Genomic DNA, 24277 nt, shown 5'->3' with positions numbered 1-24277 from the left:
TGCCATGGGGTGACTGATAGGTTTATATATGCAGTGATATGGAGAGATATAGGTAACCTATATCTCAGTAAGGGGTGCACGCACCACCTTACACAGGCTGCTGTAGCAGACCTGTTGTGTCATTTTAAATGGCTTCCCAGGGGTGGCACAATACATGCTGCAGCCCCTGGTAGGCCTCTGGGGTACCTATGCCCTGGGTACATAGTATACCATATACTAGGCACTTATAAGGGTACCCCAGAATCCAATCTGGAGTGTACCTAAAGTACATGCAATCATTTTAGAGAGGAAGCAGCTAGGCTGGGGCCCTGGATAGCAGGGGCCCAGCCAGACTAAAGTCGAAAAACAGTGAAACATCAGAAAAAAGTGGGGGTAACGATAAGAAGCAGATCATACTCTCCTACAAGGGCCTCGAACATCAACACTCGAGAGTGCAGAGGCTCAGGGGAAGGCCTCACTTAATGGTGGAGCTGCGAGGGAGGTAGAGCAATTTCACTGACAATGAGTCAGTGGTCTTGCTCGCCTGTCTACGCAGTGGCCGCCATTAAGTACGGGTCAGGGAGGGCTGGACAGCTGGGAGGCGGGAGCGGGGAGAGGAGCTGGATTGGGTCGGTCGCACTGGTTGTGCTGGGGGGGCAGCAGCGGCGGGGAAAACGGGCAGAAAAAGACAAAAGAGAGGGAAAAGTGCAAATAAGGTAGCAAAAGAGCAAGCAGAGTGGAGGAAAAACACAGAGGACACAGAAGGAGAGTGAAAGGGGGGAGATTGAGATGAGGGTAAAAACGAGTGAAAAATGGAGGAAAGGCACAAAAGGAGAGTGAAGGGGGAAGCTTGAAATGAGGGGAAAACCAGTGAAAATGGAGGAAAGACACAGAAGGAGAGTGAAAGGGGGAGATAGAAATGAGGGAAAAAACGAGTGAAAAAGGAGAGAAAAACCGGAGTGAGAGAAAGGAGACAGAGGTCCACTGAACCACCAGGGATGAGGCACAGGTGAATCCTGCGGGTGGAGGAGGGCCTCGAACACCAACACTCGAGAGTGCAGGGGCTCGGGGGAAGGCCTCACTTAATGGTGGAGCTGCGAGGGAGGGAGAGCAATTTCACTGACAATGAGTCATGCCCCTGGCCTTAACCATTGTTTTGTGGTCATAAGAGTGCCAAATCCAAAGGTGAAGCATTCTCTCCTCCTGCATAATGCAAAAGAGCAGATTTTCAAACTCTTTTATAACTTATCCCACACTGGGGAAGAAAGCAACTATTGTGCAGATGTGGCTGCCCTTGCGGCACACTTGAACCCACAACTGAATCGGACTGCAAGTCTATTTCTTTATCAAATGCAGCAGAGAGAAGATGAGCTCACTGACAACTTCTTTTCCAGATTGAGAGAACTTGCAAGCATCTACGCAGGCGATGGATGACAGCCGATTCAAGGCTGTAAGTCACCGATCTTAAAATGCTTCATTCTCCATGAGCCCTGCAGGGCTCTGAATGATATATTCACCTTGGGCATACTGCATGAACTGTCAAATGCCAGAGCAGCAAACATGGAGGTAGATTCAGCCCGAAGGACCTTGAAAACAGAGCCAGAAGATCCCAAACCCATCAAGAGAGAGATTGGGTCGATGGTGTTCCAGTCCAGTCCTACGGCAGTAGCAACCACCAGAAGGAGGCTAAATTGGCCTAGATGAGTGTTCAGAGTGTGGACAAGTGCTCAAAATATGCAGTGCTAGAAATAGTTGTATCGATCACTTTTGCAAACGAGAAATTGAAACCAGAGAAAATCCTGGCAACATATGAATTGCCGATGGTCATCAAAACAGACACTGCTCTACCTTCGATGGGGTCAAAGTTCAAGAGGACCTGAAAGCATTAAAAATTAGGCACAAAAAAATTACACCAAGATGCCTCAGGTAAATCGGGAGGATAAGAGCTTTATGCACATGCTGAACAAGACTCTGGATAGGAGTAGAACAAGGGGAACATATTGAATGAGAGATTATTCTATAACACAGCACTGCCCAGTGCACTCCAGTGTCTCTGTTGTTTGGGCATGCTCAATCCGACAACTCTGTACTGGAAACCTCAGCGTCAGAGAAACACTGACCAGGCAAGCCAGAAAGGGACTTTGGTGTTGGAGAGACAATGCTATTTAAAGACCCTTGAACGGAAATTCTGAACATTGTTTGAATGTGCCTTCTGGACAGTGACAGCCGTGAATATGATAACTGTATTAAACAGGGCAAGAGCACGTCACAGGAAGTTTCAGTGTTCAGATAGGTACCTATTCCTCCTCAAACCAGGAGGCGGAGATAAGGGAGGCTGATCCACACTGGTCTGCGGGAGATGTTCCGGAGCGGGAGCAGTGAGACTTTGTACCAGTGAGTTGGTCAAGACCACGGGAAAGTCAAAGGCCAGCATAGTGGGAGACAACCAACATGGGGAGACCTTCTCTGTCTCTATCCAGGCGAAAAAGGGCGAGGATGTGGCCTAACGGTCTGAGCTGCGAACTTCAGAGCTGGTGCGAACCAGGTTTGAGTCTTGGCGTCGGCTTCAACATCCTGTGATTCTGGGCAAATCACTTAATCTCCCTGTGCCTACAATTCAGCGCCGTGAGACCCTCACGGGTGATTTGCTGCGATTTACAAATCCTGGCTTTAAATATTGTAGCCCCTCTTATCCCCTCTTCCATGTGTTATCTAAGTCATTTGTGTAAACCCCATTCCAACCCGCTGTGTAACTCTCACTCCTGTCCTCTCCTTTTTCCTTTTAACCACTGCATAATGAGGTGTTCTCTTGCTTTGCATCTAGGTTCCTACTTTCTATAAATGCCTTGCATGCAACATTTAGGCCCACATATGCATTATAACGGGAGCCTTTGTTTTTTTAAACCATTTTTATTAAGTTTATATTTGAGCATGTCTATCATACACATTGTCTTCCAATGCAACTTATCTTTCCCCTTATAACTAAAGGCTAATCGTCGAATCTATCATTCAATATGTGCATATCAATTTTCACGTGCTAACAATAAATATTATACTAAGTGAAAAACTATGTGGGTTGCTCTTCCTATTCATTTACATCAGTAATCAATTGATGCCTAGCTAAGTATATTATTAGCATTATTGCTTGATTGAACGATGTGGGTGGCCAGAAGAGAACATCAGTATCACATAACGATTCCCAGCTGTCGATCCAAAAGGTCTACGCGGACAGATACTTCCACTCAACCACCCTTCAATGCATTCATATGTTTGTAATATATCTCTTTGATCTGTTAACATGTGATGCATCTAACTCACCCATATTGGATCCCTGTATTCATAGTATGCTCTTGCAAAAGCTCTTCCCATATCTGTGCCATCGGATGTTTCCTAAGAGCTTTTTTTTCTTCTCTACGCAATGCTGTACTCTTGCTCTTGACCTATTTTAGCACTGCCCGGCGCCAACTACCTTTTTTCTATTTTTTTGGGAGTTTTATATAGGGCGAACTAGACCCAAAGGTATCAGAGCACTTTACATGAGCACCAGTTGCGTTATAGATGGACAAATTCATTTTTGTTAGGCATGGAGAGATGAAGTGATTTGCCCAGAATCACAGGATGTTGAGCATCCCTGCCGAGACTGGAACCCAGTTCCCCAGCTCAGAGGTCGACCGCTCTAGCTGTTAGGCCACATTTGGTGGGGCAGTTGGTTGGCCACCACAACATCGATATAGTTCTTTTCATTAGTATTGCTAGTAAGTCTGTTAACTTTTTTCTCAGCTTCTTATTGGTGGAATGGACCCAGGAATCCACATTCTGGGTGGTTACTATTTGCCTGGTCAGCAGGGCCAGACTGGCCATAGCAGGCAACGGTCAATCCCCCGGTGCGCAGCATGGTTGGGGGCCGGTTTTGGGCCCCCGGGGGGCCTTTTTTATTACAGGGCCATTTTTGCAGCATAGCTGCAAAATCGGCCCTGTAACAAAATCGGCCGAAAACCGGCCCTGGCAAAGAGCTCGGCGGCACCCCTGACCCCCCTGCAGGGGGGGCAGCCGAGCACTTTGCCAGGGCCGGTTTTGATTCCCAGTCCGGCCCTGCTGGTCAGTGACCCCCTGCAAAGAGGCCTGTGACCGGCACCATTATAGTGACTCACATTAGGGCATTGCCGTACCATATGAAAAATTCAGTCTGCGCATTCGCACATCTGGGGGGCTCTAGACTAGTCTGACACATAAATCCTGCTGAATATTTTCAGGGTTCAGTTTGTTCTGTGTAAGTATTTTGAGGCCTCATGTACAAAGAATCAATTTTCAAAAAGTAGTAGCAAGTTGACCGATGTACTAATGGGTCAGTTCGCAGAACCACTATTCAGAGTGGGTCACAATTCGACCTACCGCTCCAATATTCATGGAGTAGGTCGCACATTGTGACTCATTCTGATTGGCTGCCCTCATAGGGATGGTCGCCTGCTGGGTTCAACAGAACATGTCTTTCACCGTATTTAAATAAAGCACTTTTTTTAATACAGCCTTTTTACCTTAAGTGAAAAGGGTCTTCATTTTATTTTTTAAAATACTTTAAAAAAAAAAATTTCTTTAAGAGTTGAAAATGGTCCCCGTTGGAGTCGGTAACCTATCACCCACTTGCTGAATCATAAAATAGGCTTAGTACATTTGTAAAAGCTATTTAGGACTCGTAAAATCTGTAATTTAGTTAATTTGTGGCTTTGCGACCACTAAATTGCTTTGTACATGAGGCCCTAAATTTGGTATATTTAAAGCGGGCATTTCTAAATACTTTAGCGTATTCAAGGATTCTCTTTCACTCACTGTCATCCACTGCAGAAAGTCATTGGTGTGCACCATTGTTGTGCTTGAATGAAGAACGAGGTACCCCCTGGCCCCCCACCTTTGCAGCAGGAATGCTAGAGTACAAAGAAGTGAAAAATCACCTCTGGATATGAGTTTTTAAACGCGGTATCCAACTGCATAGATATCTGATTGCACCATGTGTGCCAGAAAGCAAGTGTTGAGAAATTTAGCATCTGGTCCGAGTTACATTTTCCACGTATAAACGCTGATATAGTCCAAGGAGGGTGGCTATATCGATCATTGTCAGAGAATATATGCTGCGCGTCATCCTAGGGTATACTGTGAATTGTCTTTAAAGAGGAAAGAAATACTCTCCGTCACTTGGCCTCTTCCTCAAGATTTGTGGTGCTAGCAAAGGAAATAGTGCTCTAAGACGCCGCCAACAATCTGTCCTACCACTGCCGGCTTTAGGGCAGTGCGACCGGTGCGGCCACACAGGGCGCTGACCTGTAGAAGGGGCGCTGAACTCAAAGGGAGGGACACTGTGTTTAGCAATAACTTATAATTGGAGAGATGAGGGGCTCTTTTGCCCGGTGGTAGTGGGAAAATCCGAGGAGGTGGTCATGGGGTGTGGGGCCGCGAAAAATTATTTTCGCACCAGGCGCCACCAGTGCTGAAGCCGGCCCTGTCTAGTCCAGCGGCCATGTTGAGCACATGGAAGGAGATCCCACATCCTTTGTGGCATAAAGATGGTGAGTATCTTTGAGGAGGCATCAGGGACAGGGTTGAGGAAGAAGAGATAAGCATAGTAGTGTGGGCACTTCTCTATTGCACGTCCTTTCCCACTCCCACATGCCCATGATGTCACCAGCGGTGTAAACTAAGCAAACGCCACTGAGCGAGTAGATGTCGTATCTGATGGTTGCTCGCTGACGTTGGTCGTCATCCTGTTCAAGGGGGGAGTCTGCTTCACCTCAGAACTTTACGCATTGTTTCCACATAAAATTGAGCACGGGAGGAATTGTTTTTAGTGGGAGTTCTCACTCATGCACATACAGATTAGATTTGAGTTTACAAATATCTCTGCTTAGCAAATGTTAACTTAGCAATAAATTAATATATGAAGTAAGCCGGAACATTTCAGGTCTGCTGAAGTACATCCTTTGGCTTTGATATTTGAAACAGATTTAGGATTGTAAAGCTCTGCTGGCGTGCCAAGTATGACATTTCTCTCCTCGCTGCTCTCTTTAGAAAACAAGCCTTTGCAATGCATTCTGCGCCCCACAGAACGTCCAGTATCTACTGTGAGGTTCATCCGTATCACCCCTGTTCTGGATTATCTAGAAAAGTTTCCACTGGTAGAATGAGGTACCTCCCATACTGTGTGCAACGCGTACAAACCACAAAAGACAAAACACATATGATTTGGCACAGACAGTGAAAATCTCTGGGCGCACAAAAAAGCAAAAACTCTCCTCCTGTGGGATCCACAATCATCCAGAAACTACACATGTCTGGTCTTTCTCCAAGGATGCCCAAGGATATGGAAAGGCCTTCCTCCACATATCTGAATGGCCATGCATTCCTCTTCTTCATCAGATCCATCAAACAGTACCCCAGTAAGAAACACCTGAATAGATATGTATCCGTTCTTGCTGACCACTCAGTAAAAAAGAAAATGATAGGACTATATGGTCTGGTGGGATTGAATTGCTGTGTCCATCACTTGCTGTATTTTGATCCTTCACTAGACCTAATTTTAGCCTGTATCCCGGCCCCTAGCTGTGCTGCCTGCTTTGTGGAGGACTTTAAAATGCCTGCCATTTGCTATCAGTGGATACAAGGCACTCGGCTGTCTCGAATGATACTGTTTTTACTATCGAACTCACCGCTAGATTTGATCCTGCAATGTAAAGGCATCTGATGGTCAGCCTGGCCTTGCTCTGAAAATATATATAAACTAAGGGCCTGGTTTAGAGTTTGGCATGCAGGGTACTCCATCACAAATGCGTCGGAGTCCCCTGTCCTCCAAACCCTTGGTCCTCCCCATCAATTATCAGTGGGGCGAATTGCCAACTTTCTGACAGCGGCATCCCTGCTATATCCCCTTCGTAAAAGCTTACTCCAGCAGCCGAATGCAGTGGGGGCCCTCAGAGTAAGAACATGAGACCACCCTTCCTATTTACAGTGGGCGGTCTGATGTCCTTTTGTCTGTCTGTCACTAGTAGAGGAAAACAAAGTCCTGGTGGCTTTTCCCAAGCTAAAGAGATTTATTTTTTAGGATGCCAGCAGCGTCTATAAGGTCATCCCCAATGTATTCTTTATATGTAGTGGATTGGACGCGGCCTCTTCTGATTTGTTGATTGTGGTGTGTGTGGAAGAATGACATTTCTTTATGTATTGATTTATTTACAGTTTGTGTTCACCCGCGGGTATTGAGGCGCTGGAAAAATAACTCTAGAGAATACCAAAAAGAGGTAAGGACAGATCATAGAAATGAACCAACACAGCACGTGGGTTTTTTATTCCCGCTTAAATTAGCACAATGTGTGACAGATGCTGAATCCAGAGGGAAGGGGTTTGATAGCTGTGGGGCCCTCACTTAGAAACGTCTGTCTCCACACTGAACTTGTTCGAAGTGCAGGATTCTTAAAGTAACTGGTTCCATCGATTCACTGGAAACCAGTGCAGAGAGCATGACCAGCAATACCTGATCGTTCTTTTGAAGTCCACAAGCAAACCTAATGCCCTTAGTGTCGAGCCGCCGGAGCTTAAAGCTCTTAAAGCACCAAAAGATCAAAGACTCCTAAAGTCCAAAATATTCGGCATTAATGTGCTCCAAAAGGGACTGCACACACAGCAAGATCGTAGACTGTCTAGAGGAAGGAAAGAACGGAAGAAATTTCCCCAGCACTTTAATTTGCAGAAAACTATGGACCACATCTTCTGAACTTGCGGAGTGGAAGCGAAGAGAGCTTGGTTGACGAGAATGCTCAGATTACTCTTCATGATAGTTTGGTCAGAGCTTCGAAGACACGATCTGAAGGAATCCGAGCGTAGGTTGGTTCTTGACAAAGACACCCATTCTCTCAGGCATTGAAATAAGATTGCTCAAATGGATCATATGTTACATACAAGTTATAGACAACTGTTTCATCTGTGTTGGACAGCTTTAAGAGAATTGATGTTGGCCAGCTCCACGTGAAGCCAGTTGATGGAAGCTTCCAAATCTATTTTTCATCGATGAAGATGAACAGACCTTTATTTGGAAGTGCTGGAGACAGCAGACTTACCTGAATACAAAGTACCTTAGAATACTGACTCAAATACAGATGGCAACAATGCACAGAGCTTTGAAAACACCTCTCCTATACCTGGCCAAGAGGGCTGATACATGTGTTGGCTAGAAAACAATAATTCACAGAGAGAAAAATGAAGGATTTGAGACCAACTATACCCAGAAATATCAAGAAGTATTCAGGACTTATAAGAATAAATGTTTGATACCCTTCCAAATCTTTTTGGAAACAATTGTTAAACGATAATTTTGGATACTATATCATTAAGTGTGATAAGTGGCAATATTCTACCTTGAAACTGGTTATGCTACAATATTGGGATTAAAGGATCTATCCAGTTTCAGAACTCAATGACATGCTGAATTTAGCTCTGAATTGAAATAAGCTGTTATTCCTAACACCCACACTCATCCTAAATTGTAACTCATTTCTGTTTTTGTATTTCCTTTTTGGTACCAACACTACTTCATGTAGGGTTTGACTCATATCGGAGTGTGAAGTATTGTCAACAAGAGGATATCCTTCAAGCTCCTCATCCACGCACACAAAGCACTCCACAAGACCGGCCCAGCCTACCTCAACAGACGGCTCTCCTTCTACACCCTCAACCGCCAGCTCCGCTCCGCTGACCTCGCCCTCGCCACTGTCCCGCACATCCGAAGAACAACCACCGGCGGGAGATCCTTCTCCCACCTCGCCGCCAAGACATGGAACACCCTCCCACTGAGCCAACGACAGACCCAAGACCTGCTGACCTTCAGGAGGCTACTCAAGACCTGGCTGTTTGATCAGTAGCAGCCCCCCCTCCCAGCGCCTTGAGACCCTCGCGGGTATGTAGTGCGCTTTACAAGTGACTGATTGATTGATTGATTGAACTACAACTGAACTGAAGTCCCACTATTTCTCGTGGAATGCGGATAGTTGAAAGCTGTCTTCAATGCAGTCTGCAATACATTAGTGTGAGCTAAAGGCAGCCCGGGAAAATGATTTGATCCCAACACCAAATTGAAGTGAGTAAATGAGTGTATTAAGCAAGTCCCCCCTTTTGCATAGAAATTTGAGGAGTATCACTATAAGAGTTTTTGTAAATGGGGCCATACTGTTGAGTAATATTAATAATTTGACTAAAAAGTCATAGATTTTACTGGCAACTCAGCTCATCAAAATGTGACACAAAAGAAACACATGAACACTATCTGTCTGCAACAGCAAATCATACATATGTATGCCAAGAAACCAGCCCCTGTCCCTCAATCACAAGGAGCTTTCACAGTCTTGACATGGTCAGTCCTGTTCTGATGGTCTGTGGATCTCGTCTGAAAGGGATACTGAAATGTTCTTGTTGTGGAAGCTACAGCAAATAAACATTGTGTAGTTTTCACCTTTGTCCTACTGTGCTATTTAATGATGAACCTTCACAGTGATAGGGGATTAATGATTAATTTATCAGTTAAATTAAAAGGGACATTTCTTGTTTTACGCAATAAAATTGTGTTTTTTCATTTAATTATCCTCAGTGATGAGTGGTATCATGTTTGTTCTGATTCATTTTTGGTTTTCCTCTGTCACAGGTATTTCTCTCAGCAGATATCTCAAAGTCCAAGAGGCCTTGAATGTGATGCACGTTTCCAACAGAAAAGAGACATTGGCAAAGTCAGTCGGTCTGATATTGGCTGTCAGCCTTTAGCCATTATCAATGCTTGTTTTCCCCCCCCATTGTTTTCACAAAAGTTGTGGGAGCTGCTGGAACCTTTCCAGTATAAACAAAATGGTTAAAAGTAAAAAGAGGTGATGGTCGTAAAAGCATATATTGACATGGTAGTTACCTAGCACTGAAGGAAACTACTTTGTGTGCGGATGTAGTTCATGTGAAAGAGCAGAGTGCAATACCTCACAGTTAAGTTAGTCAATGGCTGAAGCAGGCTTACCCATTACCCCATGCTGTATGCTATAGTGGTGGATGAAAAATGTGAATAGAATAACAGCAGAACAGAGGATGAAGAAGGCTGGTTGAAAGCCCCTAACAGCATGTATATTATATATATTTTAGTACAATCAAAGGTCATGGTTAACACCAAACCAAAAAACTGTGATTCACGAATCAGTGTCAAATAACTAACAGAGGACTGCCTATTTAGACTGCTGAAGTGACCGGCTATCTGCCAGGAAATGAGACTCACTCTCATCCAATTAAGGTTGCATCTTCTTGTTGAAGCCAGGTCTGAATGCTGCTATGTTAAGCGTACACCATAACTAGTCATAGTAGTGTTTGCTATGGTGCAGGCGTTCTTCAATCAAAAGGTCCTTGCAGATCTGAAAACAGCATGGACCTCATTGGCAGTGCTAAGGAGCGGTTGTTGGTGTCAAGGCACTAAGTAGACAGTAGCTTCTGGCAGGCCTTCCTCCTGAGCAGATACCAGTGCTTAGTGAGGGACCAGTATCCTGAGCAGGCTGGGAAAACAAATCAAACATAAACAGTCCCCCTGGGGATTTTGTACAGGGTTCCCCACGATGTTGGGGCAGTGGGGGTGAGCGAGTTCCATTACAAAAGAGGGAAAAGTTAACAGAGAGGTGGGACTATTGGGGGCTCTGTGCAGCAGAAACCCTGGAAGAGACATCTCCAGTTGCAATTTGCAAAGACAATATAACCCTGGTTTACTACTCCTGGAATGGAAAAAAGTAACGGTGAGGCAGATAGTGCAACTTTACATAACAAGGCCTATTGTGGTCTTGGTGCTGCATGGGTTCCCCGTCCCAAGGGTGCACTCCGCATCATCAGGGATCATTTGTGTATCCAGGCTGAGGAGGTTTGATAAGGTGAGGGGTGCCCCAAAGGGAGAGGGTCTGGGTGTTTTTGCAGCTGAGGTTACAAAGTGTATATTGTAAAGTGAAAAATTACATTGCAGGAGAACTGAGGTGCAGCGAGGAAAGGAGGAATTCTGGCAAATGGATAAGCTGCAGGGTTCCACACTTCAGAGGTGTAAGGCTATGTGAAATACATCTTTGGTCCCTTGCGACATAGGGAGATCAGACCGGCTTTACTTGTCTTTCGATGCAGTGACATAAGGTCACATAGCAGGTTTGCAAAGTCTGAATGTGTGGTGGTTCACCAGACATGCAGAATCCGGCTGTTTTTGAGTTCCAGATGTAGTACGGATGTGGTAGTTCTGAGGGATGCATCATCCCACGAGAGGCCTCTCTTTCACTGGTGTCCATCAGTGAATACAGGACATTGTGTAAGCTGCTCAGAAAGAGCCTCCCCAGACCTGAAGATTGCTGGAACAGCAACTCTGTGTGTCATCCTCTCACAGTGGCCTTTAGCGAAAGCCAAGCAGAACCTTTGGAGTGGGTTCTTATGCACTTCATTTTCTGAGGTGCTTGGCACCCAATTTCTACGGGAAATGCATTCTGATGTCCTGAAGAGAGCAAGTACAACACCAAGGACTCCTCCGGGCATGAGCAAACTTTCCAAGCTCAGGGCCCTCCTTGGAATATTCCTAATGAAGCTGAGTCAAGTAGTAACCACTTGGCTCCATAGATCAAAGTGAAACAGTTCGGCAGGCGTACATCTTGTGTCCTATGATGTCTTCTTAAGCCTAGCTATCAATAGGACCTCCACATTAATATTGCATCAGAACTGTAATCTGCTCAGGACTCACAGAGATGTTTTAAGAAATGGGCAAAGTGGGCAATTACCCAAGGACCCCACCTTTCAAGAGGCCGCCTGGGTCAGATCCAGAAGTGCGTCACAGACCTCCTTTTGTCTGCAGGTTAAAGGAATGCCAAGAGTCAGCTAAGAGGTGGAGGTTGAGGCTGTCATAGGATTTAAGTACAGCAATAGAGGTAGTGCAAGAAAAAATATGAAAATTGGGAGAGAAGGAGAGAGAGATAGAGAGCTGCAAATAAGGCAGAGAAGGGACAGAACTTCAACAAAGAAAAAGTAAAGTGGTGAGAAATACAAAAAAGTGGGAATAAAAGAAATAGGTAAAAATAGGAAAAATGTAGCAAGAAATGAAGGAAGCCCCCATAGGCACCCAGACCCTCAGCACATTAGCAGTACTATATTTTTTGGATTATTCACGAGAGGTACTTTAGAACTGCCTAGAAGACATTTCACAAAAAATTCACAAGGAAATGTTGTATAAATGCACTATTCCCCCTTTTAAAAAAAATCTTAGAACACTCCCTCAGCACCAATATCCCTTCCTTGACACTTCTGGAATGGCTGGTTGTTTGACTAGGGCCAACATTACCAGATACATTATATCTTTCCCTATTTAAGAAGGTGACTACTTATATTTATGGCTAAAAATGCTTTGAGTATGTTTATCTTTTTTGTTTAAACTTTCTCCTTGATGCAGGTTACAAAAAAGTTTCTAGGTGTGTTCTAAAACGTGGGCATGTCAGCTGTTTAGTATGCAAAGTGAATTATAAAAGTGCAGGTACTCAATAACCTAGAGTACCTGTTTGCTACTGAAAGATACTCACCCATGAAAAGTATTGTACAAGTGCTCAGAAGTGCAGGTACTCTCCCTTTCAAATGAAAGATCTGCAGGCACTCCGTATCGGACAGTAGCTGCCCATTTAAGGCCCTGTCTGACCAAAAAACACCAGCTAGAACAGGAACTGTTTAATTAAAACCTGGCTAGGTGTCAAAGACAATTCCAATGAGTGGCAAATGTATCTACTACGACCCAGCAACAATGCTAATGTTACATTGTCTCAGAAATTGGTATCCCCTCAATGCCATGTTCTACCTTCAGTTTTCTTATATAACAACTGTTTTGAGGTTGTCTCTATTACATGCCTTGCCATTTCGTTTACGCATCGCTGTAGCGTGCTGTATGTAGATTTGTTTGCCAGCACGAGCAATATAGTTTACAGTGTGCTTTCCTGAGTAACACTCTGTACTTATACTACGGCAACAACATGTGTTATATTTAACGCCCTTCACAATATTCTAATGGGTCTTTCTCAGTACAACTGCCTCACTTTTCTCGGTAACATGACACTTTTTATTTAGTTTTTCTCAGAAAAGATTGTGGTTGGCTGCCCTCCATATTTTGCTAGGTTTTGTTTTTCTCACTTAAATGCTATTCTCTGGTTTCTGCTTTCCTTGCTCAGGTGGCCAGCCTGCTCGCAGCCAGGGCCCCGAGGGAAGGCAGGAAAGCTCCTCGCACTAGGCCCGGGCAGGGCACTCCCTTTCTCCCTCTATAAATATCCCTGACGTCCCCTTCGGCGCGGCCGCGGCTGGGAGAGCAGAGCTTTTATGAAAACACCACGTGACCGGCGCCCTTTCCCCACCCTCCTCCTCCCGCGCTTTTTTTCCCCTCGCTGCTATGACCTCAACCCACAGTGCCTTGCGCTGTTTGCAGGTTTACACGCACCGTTGCCGAGGTGACAGAAGGGGCGGAGCGGCCCCGCCCGGTATGTAAATGACCGCGAGGAAGGGCGAACGTCATTTCGGTCCAATGGGGAGGCGGAGAAGTGACTTCATGGGCTCGCGCGGGGTAGAAAAGGAAACGGCAGCGGGCGCGAGCGGCTTCTTTTCCCCCTGCGTGTCGCGCGGTTGAGTTCAGTCAGGAGCCGCCCTACGTGTGACCGGGACCCTCTCAGCATCGAAGTGAACACAGACGCCGCCATTAACGTGAGATACAGTGTCCAGGAGGAATAGGGGGCGTCTCGGAGTGACTCGTCAAATGCGGAAGCTGTCGTACTTGTTCCTGTCAGAACTGTCAAGGCGGAAACAAAGCCCTATAAACTCTCAGGGCGGTGGGACAGCAGCAGGTGACACTGGAGACGTGGGGCTGCCGAGACTGAGCTTATTTACTCATGATGAGACTTTGAGGCCTTTGGAAGGTCCGCCAACAATTCACCAGTGTGAAAGTGACTAGAAATGTCTCTCATTGGAGAAAAGTGAACTTCGTTAACCTGTGGGAGACCCGAAAACCCTACTGGAGGCAGCTTTCTGAAAGAACTGGCACAAAGGGGCGTGTGCAGCTGTACAGACCTTATGGGGATTGTCGTTGACTTGTTTCTGACTTCGAAATAATTTTCTAGGAGTGGCCTGGAGGCTGCAAAAAAAAGGGAGCTCTTCCCGGGAGAGAGCTGGAGATAAAAGCTGTGGGAATAGTTTCCCATTCATTGGTGCAGGCGACTTATGTGACCGTGGGGGGAGATAAAGAAAAAGAAGACAACATCCCAGGGGGTACCCCTCCCTCCAGCGCCACCCTCCCCTCCGGGGGATGATGGAAACACCCTTCTACCATGATGATGTTTTGAACCTGCACTTTGGACACAGCAGCTCTGCGCTCCTCCCCCACCACCAGCACCTTGGAGGCGGCAATATGATGAAGAAGGACTTGACCCTCAACCTGAGCGAGCAGGTGGTGACGGCAGCTGCACTGAAGCATCACCAGGATGGGCTGCTCACCTCACCAGACATGGGCCTACTCAAGCTGGCCTCGCCTGAGCTGGAGCGCCTCATCATTCAGTCCAATGGCATGGTGACCACCACCCCAACCAGCAGTCAGTTCCTCTACCCGAAGGGTGCAAGTGATGAGCAAGAGTTTGCTGAGGGGTTCGTGAAGGCTCTTGAGGACCTGCACAAGCAGAACCAGCTCAGTGGGGGCAGTACAGTTGCAGCACAGACAGGTGGCACAGTGGCCTCTGTTACTCTTCATCAGCCGCCGGCCCTCCAGCAACAACAAGAGGCCCCAATCTATGCCAACCTAAGCACTTACCAAAACTTGGGCACCACTGTGAACTATAGCACTGAAACTGTACCCTACCCTCCACCGCCCAACCTGGGGGGACCGCAACAGCACCATCCTCATCACCATCCCCGGCTGCAGGCCCTGAAGGATGAGCCTCAGATCGTGCCTGACCTGCCCAGTTTTGGCGACAGTCCACCTCTCTCACCCATTGACATGGACACGCAAGAGCGCATCAAGGCCGAGCGCAAGAGACTAAGAAACCGCATTGCTGCCTCTAAGTGCCGGAAGAGGAAGCTGGAACGCATCTCTAGACTGGAGGAGAAGGTCAAGAGCCTTAAGAACCAGAACACTGAGCTGGCTTCCACTGCCAACCTGCTGCGAGAGCAGGTGGCGCAGCTCAAGCAGAAGGTCATGAGCCACGTGAATAGTGGTTGCCAACTGCTGCCACACCAAGTCCAGGCCTACTGAGGGGGCAGTGAGAAAGGAACACTTGTGTGCAATAGAGTCCCACCCCCCATGGGAAAGATCATGGGGCCATCACTGGGAGGGTCCTCCAAAGAACATGGACACTTCCTGTGTGATTGGGAACATTGGACAAAGCCTCCCTTCCACCAGAAATCTTGAGTTGCTCTACTGACAATGCCATGTGCTCTGTCCTTGAGCCCCCGCCCCCTCACATGCAGGTCATTGTCTTGTACATTGACCATTGGACACGTAAACCAAAGTTGTATTTTGAGGAGAACGAAGCTGCACAGCAGGAGACGGAGACTGTAAATCCACCTGCGGTGTTTGCTCTGAGTAACTTGAAAGATTTCGACTTTTGCTCTGTAAAAGTACTTTTAAAAGCAGTATGCCGATGGTCGGAGAGGACAGATCGTGGTCAGGTTGAAGGAGTTGTACTCCAAAGAATAGTGGTGGTGTGTAGCTTCACATCATGGCATCCCTGGCAAAGGAACCCTTCTTTGTTGCCTTAAATCAAAGTATTACAGACTGCTTTGTAAAGAAAGGACCCCTTGGCCCAACAGTCCCCTGAGGTACACTTATGAAAGCATTTCAAGATGTCGAGTGTGCGTGTGTGTTGCTGGAGGGGAGGCCATGCAAACAACCAAAATTAAATTAATTTAATCTGTAAAGAGCGCAACATTTGCCGCATGTTCGTGACAAACTTGGCCAGGACTCGTCCTCCTATTGCTGCCGAGTGCATGACAAACTTAGATTGTGTACTGCCTTAAATGTTTACAAGCTTCTAAAGAGGAAAGGGAAAACGAGAACAAAAGAATTTCATTTTCAGGAGACTTTCCCGGTCATGTACTAGTGTTTTTACGGTTGCGCAGCAAACCGTAAATTTCTACTTGTAAAAAATGTAAATGTGATATTTTACAGAATTTTGAGCTAAACTTGTTTGTTTTTGAAGTGTAAGTTTTGCTATATTTATGTTATACTGGGAACAATGTTTTCAACCATTTGTTATACTACACATTCCAGTATATAATGCTAAAATAATTTTTCTGTAAAATAAAGTATTGTTATTGCAGATTGTCATTTTGCTAGCTGTTTGCCATAAGGGCATTCAATGATTTACAGATGCTCCGCCCGTAGAATGCAATCCTAACTCATGTATGCAGCGCCACCTAGTGGAGTCACAAAGGATTTGTGCTGCTTTAGTGTAAAGGTTATGAATACAAGTTGAATTCAGATATAGGACATGCAGTTCCGTTGTGTTAGAGGGAAGGAAAGATGAGGCAACATGAGCTGGCAATTACACAGGATTGAACAGTCATTTGGGTCAAATGTACGCATAGAATTGAAGTTGTGGAGACTTGTAGGAACATAACTGTTGCTCTTCCCCTCTTGTTTCCTACCTCATTGATGCCAGCGGGGCGGACCTTTCATTTTCCATTGTGGCAGTACAGGCAGAGGGCTGGTTTCACATGTGGACAGTGTGCTGTGACCCTGTCAAACTCCCCACCAGCTCAATTCTCGTCGAAGGCTCTTGCAGTGTGGGGCTGGGTTCAACATTTTGGCAGGGCTGATTTTTTTTTTTGTTTCCATTTCTACACTGGCTCTCCACCACTGTATGTATACCATACCTTCTCGCTTGCCCACCCCAGAGGTTCAGACTTTTTCTGTGTTATAGACACCTCCAACTATTTAATCTGTTTACTATTTAGGGGTTGAATGGTGCTTCAAAACTCGCCCCAATGTTTTTTCATTTATGAACCGTGAAGGAATGCAATGTCTCACTGCCCATCTTGTCATGACAGTGCTATCTTCTCTCTCTAGGGCATAGGTACTTGCAAACATTTTCCCAGGGGCCACAAAGTTTGGTTTGTGATGTAACCAAGGGCCTCATTGATGCAAGCATGTTTGGGGTGGTGGGTTGTGGCAGGATGATGGGTGTAGGGAAGCAAAGTATACAGATCTATTGGCTGAATTGAACAATGTGAAACCAGAAAACCTGGGACAAATCCGGGATTCACTACTTTACCAACTTCTGTGATCCTAGGCAATTGTTTTTGTTCACTTTCCCTTTTTTATCATTATCACATATAAAAGAACCTCAAAATGCATGACTTCAAGATGTGTGCTGTACAAAACCTTCTCCTGTGTTTGATTTATTAAACTATATTGTTAATGTTCATGTATAATAGGCACCCAGGCCACCCAAAGAGTGCACAACCAACTGGCTTGTCTCTTATTTCACTATTGGCATTGCTTTCAGGATTGGGGGGGGGGGGGGGAATAAATGTTTCTTAATTTATATTTCAAAACTATCACTTAAAAGAAAATACTTATCAATGCACTGATATAATCCGGTCTACTGAGGTGAAACGATTCTGCATGTTAAAAAATACTAGTTAAATCCTTTCTTTCACTTCACTTTTTATATAAAGACTTCCCTGCTTAACATATTTTAACCATAGTACAGAGTCAAGTAAACAGCAGACCGGTGCTGCTGTTGACCAGGGGACTGCATGTAAAGGTCAGGAGGGCCGCATGCGACCCCTGTATCACTACTCTAGGGGATGCCCTCCTCTTGTCTTTTCAGGAGAAAAGACATGTATTTAAATGTGCTACTGTACTGTTTGACTTGACGGCCTCAGATATTCTCACTGCACTAATGGTGTTCTGTCTCACCCATTCACAATCTTCAAATTTCCTGATTTATTATACCGCCTCTATTCATGACAAGATCTGACATCCATTTAGACTGTGTTTGCACAATCGAAAAACTGGGAAAAAATACTTGTGGAAAAGTGTTTAAGATGAGTACTGAAAGTGAAGAAGAGGTAGTAGTAGAAGAAGGAAAGTGAATGAGTACCACAAAGCAGGACAAGGAATGGATGGATAGAATTGGAAGGGGCAGGTTGTTGGGGTATGAGTCAAATGAGAAGATTGATAGTAAAGATGGAGAGGAGGGAACGAGTTAAGGAAAGCAGGATTCGCTTGCCCTGGAGGAGGGAATACAAATTAAGTCAGTGAAGTATGAGTTGGTCTTGGGAATGGAAGTGAGACAATAATAGGGGTAAATGGTAATAGAGTTGGGAAAGGAAGCAAAAATGTAGAGCGCGGAGTGAAGTCAAGGGAAATGGAACTACAATTTAGAAAACTGGACAAAACCACACAAAGAAGTTTCAATAACGTCAACAGGCGTTATCCACGTATGTACTCTGGATCTGAAACAACATCCCTGTATCTACCAGATTGACCTCAACCCTGTGTTAATTTAGAAAAGAGCAGAAGACCAGCCTTTTTAAATAACAAAAAAGTTCCAGTCCACCTCCACCCTCAGAAACCAGCTTCAGATTTATCAATTGATTGCATTTTTTGCCTTTGACCATGTACAGTGTTCAACTGCCTTTTGGCCAGGTCCACTGGGTTTATGTGGCAGGAGATGGCCAAATAACGCAGCAGGGTTGAGTAAAGTATGCGGCATGAAAAGGCAAATTATGTGGCATAACGCAGCACATTTTTTAGTAGTATTCATTATTTTGTACTTTTTCACACTTGTTAACACTGTCTGGGCATTAGGTACATCTCGTTAGTACCAGTTTACCAATAAGCAAAACAAAGATCCTTTGCAAAAGGCCTTCCACTGTGTGGTAACATGCGCCGCTGTGTTTTTGTAACTTTTGAACTGTTTGAGCTAGAAACGATTTTTTTGTTAAAATCTGCAGATTATGCAGCAGATGATGCATTATGTGGAAAATCTATAATTATGCGGAAATCGCTGCACAGTCTCATAATTCCAGTGGCCGTACTTTTGGCTAGGTTTGTGCTAGAAAAATAGCACATACATATGGAAATGAAGGTTAACCTGGTCCGACCAAAATAAGTGTGCTGTAATAGAATGCAAGAAAAGAGGTAGAGCCGGAGGAGCAGGTTTATGGAATGATGCACTTGGCGAGCTCTACAATTAGCTTCTGATGATATGTCATGTCTTGTATAAAGAAATGCTTACTGCTTTGCTAGCGTCATTGTTTGCAAAGATACATGTACACTTGCTAACAAATGCAGGATGGCTTTATCACAATGCTGTATCTTGCCATACCCACTAGAAAACATTGGAGAAAGGTGTAAATTGATGCATAAGGCCTGCAGAAAAAGTGAAACTAAACATGATTTTACTCTAGAATAGAGCACAGATTCATATATACCTCATGGGTATACCTCAACGTGTAAACCATTAAGGTTCACCTTCTAAATTGATTATTAATCATTTAAACTTGTGTGATGTATTAACGAAGAATGTAAAATATTATTCTACTCTTCCCTATTGCTTTTGTGTAGCAGACCGTAACCACTGACTAGCAGCCGTTCCCTACCAGGCACAACTGAAATTTCGTTCGTCTAGTCCCAAACAATAACTGAACTAAGTATGTGAATTTAGAATAATGGAGGGGGGGTGTGTTGGGGAAGGGAATGTGCTAGGTCTATTGAATTTGTGCATAAGAAAATTAAAGTGTCAGTAGTGGGACTTTACGAGTTCTATAAAGTGCAGTTCATCACCTAGTCTGCTTCAGACACCTGGCACAGATAAAAACGCGGGAATTAAAGGTTTTAACAACACGAGAGTCCAGAAGCAGGATACGCTGAGGTCTGACATTCTTTAGTCTCTCCCATCTAAATGTTAGGCTAAACTGAAAGCATTAAAGGTATGTTTTTCCGCGCTGAACAAAAGGAATCGTGCCTCCACTGAGAGATAATGCTCAAGTTAGGTAATTTCAGATGCTGGAACCCCATTAATCTTTCTTCATATTTAACGTTTTATAGGGACATGGTTACGATTAGATTTGCTGATAAATGCAAATTTCCGTTTGGAGCATAGTAGTTCTGGGACCAGTAACCTTACTGTTTTAAACTTTTTAGTTGCTTTGCACTTCATATAAAGTGTCATTCATGTCATGATGTCTGTTCTGCAGGACGTACACCCACACCATTCTAGTGGATAGCTCTTTCACATTTGAGCTCTGCCCCACCTACTTGCATCTCTTGGGAACTGATCACATCCATAAAGAAATAAGCACAGAGTGCTCATGCGGGTGGAAAAGGACTTTGCAGTTATGAACAACTTCAAAACTTGCAACTGTATCATAATGCCTCTGTCAGCAGGAATGTTACAATGTTCATTTTTTAATATAAAATCCCCACCCACTCCTCTCTGTTAGAAACCTATTGAAAGTTTTGGGCCCTCTACAAATAGCATGCTTAATGTGCATTTAAAAAAGGGGTTTGCATTCAAGACACAGGAAGTGTTCTTCATCGGTCCTGCTGCTATTTTTAGTGAAGCTAGAATATTAAGTCTGCTCTTCCAATTTACTATGTTAAATTTTAAAACAAACGAGTCCTGATCTTTTTTTAAAAATATGGGAGGCCAGCACAATATGTTGACCTTTGGAGAAGGTGCCATTGGCTCCCAAGTTCAATGTTTTGGAGCAGAGTCCACGTTTCTGGGAGCACGTTTAAATGAATCTTATAGAAATACATATTTGCACAAATCAATTGTGGTGGTCAGCAAACTCTGCATGACTTGGGAAGTATTTAGGTCTTGACAGATGGCCGTCAAAAGGCTCTGGTGGCTGAGTTATTGCTGCAGCTGGCCTGCCATATGTAAAGTTAATTGCTGGCTGGCAAGGTTTTTTTAATATCTAATATTGCAGGAGCAGTATTGAAGAACACATTGCTTGTCTATCTCCATGCCATAGTGACATGGTGGACTGATTGGCATTTTGTTCCCCAACATCAAACACCAAATGTAGAAGGTGCTATATTGTGCATAGCAGCAGCAGCGAGCAAAAAACAGAAAGACTACAGATGTGGTGTTGGTTGGCCCCCCTGAAATTTAATATGCAATTCGGTGCAGTGTCCGCCAGGAAATACCTTTTTAAAGAGGTTTTTTTCTGACCTCTAATTGAAGAGGCATGTAATCGAGTTTGGATGACGTGAAAGATACTACATTTTGGCTACAAGTGCATTGGGATGTAATACACTTGAATTGTGGTGGACGGGATATCTGTCACATTTGTGTTGAAGTACCAGTCTCCCAAACTGGAAACCAAGCCCTCAGTTTCCAGTACAGTTTGATTAGGCTGGACAGGTTACTCCCAGCAATTTTGAAACTTGCTGCTGTTTTTTTCCACTGGTATTAAAAATGATTAACATTTCCAGCAACTCCATTCATACTGTCTACGGTAACATTTTTTCAGAACAATATTTAATGATATTGTCCTTACCTCAGCCTCTGGTTGCTCGATTGCAAGTCCTGCAACATCAAAGTGCAGCTTTAAATAAAACCTTTTCATGAAATACGTTTCAATTGATGATTATTCAGTGTAATTATTACATGGAACCAGTCGGACAAAAAAGTTATTTTAAAAGCTGTAACTTTCACATCTGGGTTAAGTCAGAGCTATGTGCACAGACATTTCGCACTGAATATATTATGCGGAGCAATAGGCATAAAAGTTAAAGTTTGTGAGATCATGATTGTCCTAATGTCAGAAAAAAATGAAAAATGACACCACATCATGTGTTTTTGAATTTCTATTGACCAACGCATTAAAATGTTAGTAGAATGAACGCGTACAAAAATAAAAGTATATAAAATGTGTATTATTTTTATAAAATAACGAAATAGTGAACATGGCCAAGTTTGTGTGATGCAAAAAGAAGTGCAGGCCAGTTTTCGGTGTAAGATCCTCAAGAAATTGTTATAAACCACCAGGCAACAAAAAACACTTTCCAGTAATGCATTGTAAACAAGGTCTTTAATTCCCAGCTATGACAGCAACATTCCAAGAATGACTAACCACCCCTTCTCCCTGTCTTCCAATAGGCTGCAAAGCCAGACGCCAATTCAAGCAGTGATTCATTTTCCCTGTTGTGAACCCAGAGTGCATTTTTCTGCCCGACAGCTAAAAAAAAAAAAATGATGTCATTCTTCATTGAAAAATTGCTAACCTTCAATGTTCAAACCACATTTTGAATATGTTGGGGAAATGGAGAATAGAATGAAACGTTGCTGCACTACCATGACTACTTTTTACAAATTGGTGGCCACCTCATTTTTTAAATTGGTAAATTTTTATTAAGTGTTCTATGATAAAAGGCAAACAGGTTCACACTCGGGAGAGCCATACTATATGATAGCCACTCACTAAATGGGGATGTGCAGGAGAAATAAGATCATGGACATCAAATATTGTATCACAATATTACATAGTACTTTTCTAGCTCTGTGTCAGTTGAAACAATTGGCTTTTGTCTTTGGCAATACAAGAATGACAACCCACCCTTTGCATCTTGTATTCATAATTTCCCCCATTTTTGCGTCCCATATAATCCAAAAAGTGGGAGGGTTAGGGTCCTAGGGCAGTTTTGCTTAGAATACCCTCCAGGTGTTTGTTCCAGTTTTCCAACTTCTATGGGCAATTCCTTCCTCGATATCCTCCCCACTTTCTGTCACTTCATCAAATTTCTATGCCATTGCTCATTAGGTGGATGTGCATTTACCTCCATATCATTGCTATGAATCGCTTAGACATAATCTGTCACAGACCGAGCACTTAAGCTGACATTTTTTAGTATTGGTCGCTGGTGTTGCAAAACGATTTGGCTGCCTGGTCTTGATTTTTACCTCATGCCTCTTCCTTCCACTGCTCTGCACCTCCTGTCTCTTTAGCACACTTTTGCAGGTTCTTAATATTGCTGTTTTTTCCCTCTGTTAGGGTTTTGCTAGCTTCCTCATCAACTTCTTTGTTACTTTTCAGTCTTGTTTTGGTTAAAAGCGTGATGACGAAAAATGCATGTTGGACTTTAAAATTGTGCTCTGGTGTTGGACCCTAAAAATTTGTTCTGGTGACGACAACCTAAAATCACTGACACAAACAACAATTTAGCATTTTTACGGGAAATTTGTAATTATGAGATTATGCAATATGTTGACACAAATGTACACATAAGGAGATAGTCACTTAAAATTAAGGTGGTGAGCAAAACTATGATTGTTGAAATATATGATGAACTTGGCCTGTATTGGCCCACAAAGAACCTACATTCAGAAAATGGCAACAGAGAATTGATCAAAAAAATGTTTTACCAAGTTTTTTAAAAATAAAATTAATTCCCAGTGAGTGATAAATTAAAAATTGAAAAGCAAATAGATTGTGACAAAATATAATCAGTTCTTAAATCTAATCCTGCATCTTGTTTAACCCAATTTAATAGGGGCCACATCCTGACGCAAATGAAAATATACCGTTCTTGAACAAAAGGAGCTCTGTCAGGAGTCTCTCGCACCTCTTTTAGTGAATTATGCCCTGTTAGATTATGAGTGTTAACAGTTAGACAAATTTGTCAGAGAGCCTCTTATCTGCAGGTGAGAATAGAAGCTAAACCTTTGTACTTGCAAATCAGTATGCATACAGAGTGAATGGTATTTTGCAGTAGTTTTTTTTTGTCTACAAATATATGTAAGCCGTAATCCCTTATAGAAGCACATGGAAGCTAATGCTACTTTTTATGTTTAAGACAAATCTATACAAGGTTGCCTTTCCTTGTGGCCGTGGTTAGAACGTGAGCACAAGAAACTTGCTAAGTTTTCAGTCTCTGCCTCTTAGTTTAAATGGTATCAGAAAACATGGAGTTTTAAAACAGAAACTGTGGTGACCGAGAATACATTTGTTAGCATTAACTCCCAAACAGTCTGCTTGCTAGGCCGTATACCTCTTACACACATTCTATAATATTGAATGCAGTGATGTTTACATACACCCCGGCGTGTCCTGGCATCACATAAATTACTTTCATATTTCACTATACTAACTCCACACTAATCCTTTATGGGTTCCGGAGTAGCGTCCTTCTCTCTGAAAAAGAGCTTCGACACTTTTTCAGGGGTAGTAAGCGCTATATAAATACAATTACAATATGAAAGTCCTGCTACAGACAACACATGAGAATAAAAAGCTATAC

General features: G+C 43.8%; 1 protein-coding gene across 1 annotated transcript; it reads left to right on the top strand.

Annotated features, from left to right (window-relative positions):
* Positions 1 to 13521: 13521 nt before the first annotated feature.
* JUND (JunD proto-oncogene, AP-1 transcription factor subunit) lies at positions 13522 to 16337 on the top strand. The gene has a single exon (XM_085639243.1). It carries the CDS (start codon positions 14333 to 14335, stop codon positions 15269 to 15271), a length of 939 nt encoding a protein of 312 aa, XP_085495369.1. The 5' UTR covers positions 13522 to 14332; the 3' UTR covers positions 15272 to 16337.
* Positions 16338 to 24277: the final 7940 nt, after the last annotated feature.

This window comes from Triturus cristatus, chromosome 12 (genome assembly GCF_964204655.1).
Source record: "Triturus cristatus chromosome 12, aTriCri1.1, whole genome shotgun sequence".
In the NCBI taxonomy this organism is placed as follows: Eukaryota; Metazoa; Chordata; class Amphibia; order Caudata; family Salamandridae; genus Triturus; species Triturus cristatus.
The sequence above is the reverse complement of the archived record's forward strand: the minus strand, read 5'-3'. Positions and strand labels throughout refer to the sequence as shown.